The sequence below is a fragment of the Periplaneta americana genome, chromosome 2, assembly GCF_040183065.1.
Source record: "Periplaneta americana isolate PAMFEO1 chromosome 2, P.americana_PAMFEO1_priV1, whole genome shotgun sequence".
NCBI classification, from domain to species: Eukaryota; Metazoa; Arthropoda; class Insecta; order Blattodea; family Blattidae; genus Periplaneta; species Periplaneta americana.
Window position 1 is genome coordinate 192,993,837 of NC_091118.1, and position 6,000 is coordinate 192,999,836.

The window sequence follows — 6,000 nt, forward strand, 5'->3', positions numbered from 1 at the left end:
GATGTTGTGTCCGTTGAGAATGTTTACAGGCTGGGCCTAATTCACAAGTGTCCGACATCTAACAATAGGTGAGTCACTTCTGCAGCATGCATGTGTGCTGACGTGTAAGCGACGGCTAAGACTGTTAAAATATCGTCAGTATTTTGTTTTTATACCATTCAATGTTGCCAATTTAACGACTCTGTCGTTAACTCTAGCGAATTTTAACTGTTTTCGCGAGACAAATTCTTTTAACTTTTCTATTGTTTAAATAGGGATTTATGGAACAAGCAACACGGGCACTAGAAAAAAGGCGAGGGGTGATAAAAAGAGAAACCAAGAGTCAGGAAGTGGTAGGGAAGAAAGTAGTGTCAAGAATAAGGGTGCGAGTGTAAGTGGAAATCTAGTATGTGAAAGTGAAAGCTTGGGGGGGAAATAAAAGAGGAATAGAAGAAGAAATAAATAGAAAGAAAGACAAAGACAGAAATAAGGCAGAGACGAACAGTAAAGAAAGGTCAGAACTTGCGACAGTTGAGGATTTAGCAGAGATATTTGATATGTGTAAAAAAATAGTGGGGATATGATCAAAAAGGACAAGTAAAGTGAAACTGGAAAAGATCGAGAAGTATAGGGGAGAGAGAAAGTGTATAAGCAGATGTATAGAATAAAATATAAGTATTATAGGAAGTGAGAATAGTGACAATGGACTAGGTGTAAGCAGATTAGTGAGAAAGTGAAAGTGAGCGCAAATAGGAATGAGTGAAAATAGTGAGAAAGGGTGAAGAGAAGTGAACAAGTGACAGCATAAAATTAGTACTAACATTTGAACGTTGGAACAGTAAATGAATAAAAGGTAAAAAAAAAAAAAAACAAATGGGTCAAATAATGCAATATAATAATTTATAGAGAAAAATTGAAATTGAGATTTTAGTGAATAGTAGTTAAAGGAAAAGGGGGGTGTGAAAGGAGTATATAATATTAGATATATTAGGATTATGAACAAATAGGGAATAGCAAATGAAATGTAGCAGAAATACTGAAGGGGAGATTGACCCAGTAACAAAAAAGGTACATAGTGTAATTGGGAGTATTTGTGTAGACGTGTACTGCAAATAAAGTGTTATTGTAATAATATGTTAATGGTGGCACCGGATACAGAAATGTGAGGTACACCATTACATGTAAAGAAGTGCTGTGAAGAAATATATATCAAATATCAAATAGGGATTTAGCGACTTTCTCTTCACCCTCTGGCGACAAAAATTAAACTTTCTCATTGATAATAAAAGGAATCTAGCGACTTTTCAATTACGACTTTTCGTACTTCAGTTGGCAACACTTATACCATTACCCGCCACTCGCACTCAGCGCACGGACATGGATAAATATATAATAGGATGCGAAACTGCGGTGAGCACCATCTGGCGGCGGGGGGGCTGAAATAAGATTATCAGCGCCCTACGTCGTAGGTGGTGAACATTAGAACTAACTGTTGAGTACATTACCCAGAGTTCTCTATTTATCCGTTCGAGATATTGCTCGAAGAGAGCAGATGGCAGACAGAAACTTGCTAATAAGTGAACATAAAGTGATACTATGTGTGTATAAGCAGTGTATGTTAAATGGACGTTGTAAAAATAGTGTTGTTGAATGTATTGTAAAGTAATAGTATTATAATAAATTGAACTATGTAAGTAGTTCTTGCAGACTTTTCCATTGCGCTGTACAATAAATACCCAAAGAATACAATCCCAACTACCTAACTTTTTGCTTTATTTTTTTGTCTCTGTCTGGTTATATTTTAATTGGGAAGTGTAATAAAGATAGTCTCTTTTATCATCCTGTTGGCTCCGGTAAGAATTTTCAGTAGACGATGCTGTGAGGAATAAAAATGTAAATGTTTTATATTAAATTGGGTTAGTTTTGAATATCGATGAGGATGGGAGGGAATACTTTCTGCACAGTTTAACATTTTCGTCACCAGGTGCGCTGCTAAAAGCATGGAGTAATTAGTTACTCTTTTCGCTACTTGGTGCGCTGCTAGATGTAATAATGCCCCTCCTCCAAACAGGTGGCAGCAAGATCAATTTCTACAACAGCGCCTCTAGTATGTGTTACGGGAAACTCAGTAAGTTTCGCATCCTATTATATATTCATCCATGGCACGGATTACAAGATGTTTTCTGCAGTCCTGTGATTCATTTACCTGTTCTTAGATATAGGAGACTTGGAAATCCTCCCAACGAACATCACATCCACTCGGTGGTACTCTCAACGTTTAGTGCATATAAATCCGATGTCTAACTGAATGCAGCTGGCATTGTGCACAGTCCTCTCCCATACCACGTGACATCGTAGGCATTCATGTCGGACGGCAAATTCACGGTTCTCTTCTTTCTTAATTCAACATTTCAAGTAAATTTTCACACTTAAATTTTCATAGTTGTCCATCTCCTGTAGAGATCTGTGTATGATGTTGAGGGGGAAGCCCCGACACGGACGTATTACTAGTTCGCCCGTGAGGAGTCATACATTATACTAGGGGCAGAAGAAATCGGCGGGTCTGGCGAACCTCTACTTCTCTACCCCGACTCCTACATCCCTCAGAACCTGTCCCAGGTAACTTCATTGATACTTTTTCACTACAGGAAAACTTAGAAAATAAAATAATAACGTGATTTGTAGTAATTACAAATAGGGCCCACGTTCTTTACTCAATATTATCATTGTAATATTTTGCAAGTTAAGTCATTTCAGAAATGTAATAAAGTGTAATGTAAACCTAATATAAATCAAATATTTAGCATTACACAAATACTTTGTATTTATGTATTTTCAGAATGTTGTGTTGAAATAGTAAATACTAAATAATGTTTATGCAGTATACTTCCAACTTAATAAATCACGATAAAATTAAACATTGAAGTACAAAATATTAACGTATGTTTTCTGATTGTGGAATATGTATATTATTATAACATGAACGAGTTTCGTAATGAAAGCACACTTACGAATGTCTTAGCTTAATAAAATAAATAACATAATAAGTATGACACAAAAAATGGTACTTAAGAGGTTACGTCCATTTTCGGTTTTCCCCTTCAAAATTTTCTAGATCTCCTTCAGTGGAGCAGCGTAACCCGGAGTGAGACTAGTGGCCAACTGGCTTGGAGCTCACATATTTAGATTCTTGCAGCCCCGAACCCCTTGCAAGGACGTGTTTCGCGTACCTTTTAAATTTGTCCTCCCAATTCTCCTCTTTCAATTCAATTCAATTCAATTCAATTCAATTCAATTCAATTCAATTCAATTCAACAGTAGTATCACAGACAAGCACTTGTCAATAACTAACATTCAAACGGAGCGACAGAAAGGTTTCTTTGTTCAGGTCATAAACCTCTAGAGAAAGTGTGGAGTGAGTTGTTTCCGTACCAAACCAAAAACCCGCCTATTGATTCTGCCTGTACTATAGTCGTGATATATTTTCCATTCTCGTCTTGTGACGTCCTGTTCTTTATTCCCTTCGGGATTAATTTTCAAATTTATCTTTTAATTGTATTATTTCCTCCTTAGGCTGAAAATACTTTCCATTTATTTCATTCACTTCTGATCTTCATTTTTTCTAGCATTGAGTACATGTTCAAGGTTTCTCGCACTTTTAGATCATATCTTATCTTTTGTATTCCTCTGTAATTCTTATGAAAGCCACTTTACACCTACACAAGTATTTCCAGATATGGAATAAGTAATTCCTCGTAAAGGGGCTTTGAACTTAAGTATTTCCTGGAATGAATACCGTTTGTCAGTAGATATCTTGCCTTTTTTCTGGTAAGAAGTGTTGCTATATACTGACAGTATTTTTTCATGATTCAGCGCAACAATCTGTATCCATGGAGACTGACTCTGCGGACAGATTTTAATATTAGGGCCCCTTGAGACGAGGCCACTTTTAGTGGCGCGTTAGTGGCGCTGCTAAATTTTTGTACAGAATTTTTCAGTGAACATGGACGTGGGAGGAGATATACTTTTGGCAAATTTGCACATACGGAGAAATAATAGACGTAAAACAGAAGAAGAGTTTGAGTCCATCCATTAGTTTTGGAAAGACAGAATCGAGGACTATTCAATACCTTGTTTGATGATTTAGATCAGGACAATAAAAATAATAATTTAAAATTACGTAAATGAGGAACGATATGGCATAATAGTAAATTATGCAACGAGCCTATAATTGTAGTAATTAAGACGCGAATATGTTTATGAAACGAGCGCAAGCGACTTTCATAATTTTCATACGAGCGTCTTAATTACCATTATAGGCAAGTTTCATACGACTTTTTATGCTCGACCAAATTTCTAACTTGAAATTATTCATAAGTACTCATGCTATTCTTATCTGACTAGGGTGCGGAACTGACCTTGTGCAATATCATGTAAATTGTGAGATGTGCGCAGACGCGAAAGTATTGATTTTTTTGCGAGAAAGAAATGTTATTGACCTTGATATAATCTAGAGAGTAAAATAAACATTAATCTTGATATAACCTTGAAATTGATTTAGACATTGAAAAACGAGATGACAAATTGAATTTATTTGAACATTATTTACAATTAACGCTAATTATTATAGTAACAGAACATAACCTTCTGCGACAGTATTGGATTTCCAGCTTCCGTGACGTTTCGCTAGTTGTCTTTCGATTGCATATCCGAGAATAATCGATACTTGCGCTTTCATATTGCTACAATGGTGTCTTCTGATTGGTGGAACACCTGAACTTTAATGAATAGGTGACTTTAATGAGGTCCATTAAAGGGCTGCTACCAGGTGTATAATTACTACATTTCGGCATGATCGAGCATAAACAAAGTTAAAAATAAGTAGTTTCCGAGTTATCCCTTTTCGTCAGTTGTGTTCAGTTGAAGTGTTAGTGTGCATTGTGGCTGATATAATAAATAATGAGTGAAATAACAGTTCCTGACACTAATTTACTTGAATTTTTTAGGACAATTCTATCATCAAGACGACTTACGAACAAAAGTGTGATCTAAAAAATAAATGACCGACTCCCTTGGTGTCAATGAAGGACACAACCAAAAGACAGATGCATACATACGTAATGACACTAATATTGTATCTATTGACTGTTAGTATTGTGATTCCTCTAATTATGGCAGGGAGTGAGCGAATGTTATACGTATACGTGTCTATTTGTTAGAGATATGTGTAGACCGTGAATGATATTTTACTATGTACCATTTGAGGTCATGCCTTATTGGTGTTACTTACGAGGTTCCAACCAATCTTCGACTGCTGACTTGACATTGACTACTAGGCCTATTTACTTTAAGACTATATTTTTGTAATACGTTTTCTCATATTGCATGAGAGACAACTTGAATTAGCTTCCTCTGCTCAAAATTTCATGCTACGCCACTGCTGAGTTTGTGATTATATCTGGCCATCTAATTTTTAAAATTCTTCGTAGACATCTATTAACAAATGTTTGTAGTTTATTTTTTCCGAGTAGTACATTACTACAAATACTGTAATTTTGTATTATTTCAATTGTAGTGGTACACGGTACCCAAAATCTTAACTTTTATTTTAGAATATGTTTCTAAATCTATTCATCTAATCCAGACCGAAGTTAATTAAGCTTGGGTAGGTCTCTACTTCCCTGCACACTAAACATAAAAGGGAAGTTTACCTTTGCAGGATTCAGGGCACTAGGGAGTCTATACATGAGCTAAACTAGAGGCGTAATAGCCTATTGTTAGGACACAGTTGCTAACTATTGTGACAGCCTTCGTAATATTTCTGTCTTCCCAGGCAATTTGTGTAATGAGACACCTTACACAGGCCACGACCGCTAGCTCCCGGGTCAAGAAAGCAGCGCATGCTTCCGGATCCATGCACAAAGAGCAGCACAACACAACACAAATAATCAAAAAAAGGTGCGGCTTACCCTGAACCATGTGGCCACCTACAGGACAGCGAACACAAAACACAGCATTAGA

At 36.3% G+C, this 6,000-nt stretch overlaps 1 protein-coding gene across 7 annotated transcripts in view; it reads right to left on the reverse strand.

The window, feature by feature from the left end:
* Window positions 1-6,000, reverse strand: part of Prosap (prosap) — a 427,686-nt gene that overhangs the window by 114,586 nt on the left and 307,100 nt on the right. For 5 of the 7 annotated variants that reach the window (XM_069819212.1, XM_069819213.1, XM_069819215.1 and 2 more), the window contains one exon: window positions 5,949-5,966. The exons of the other annotated variants lie outside the window; for them this stretch is intronic. In XM_069819212.1, the coding sequence (XP_069675313.1) occupies window positions 5,949-5,966 (18 nt within the window). The remainder of the gene's footprint in view (window positions 1-5,948; window positions 5,967-6,000) is intronic. 7 annotated transcript variants of the gene reach the window in all.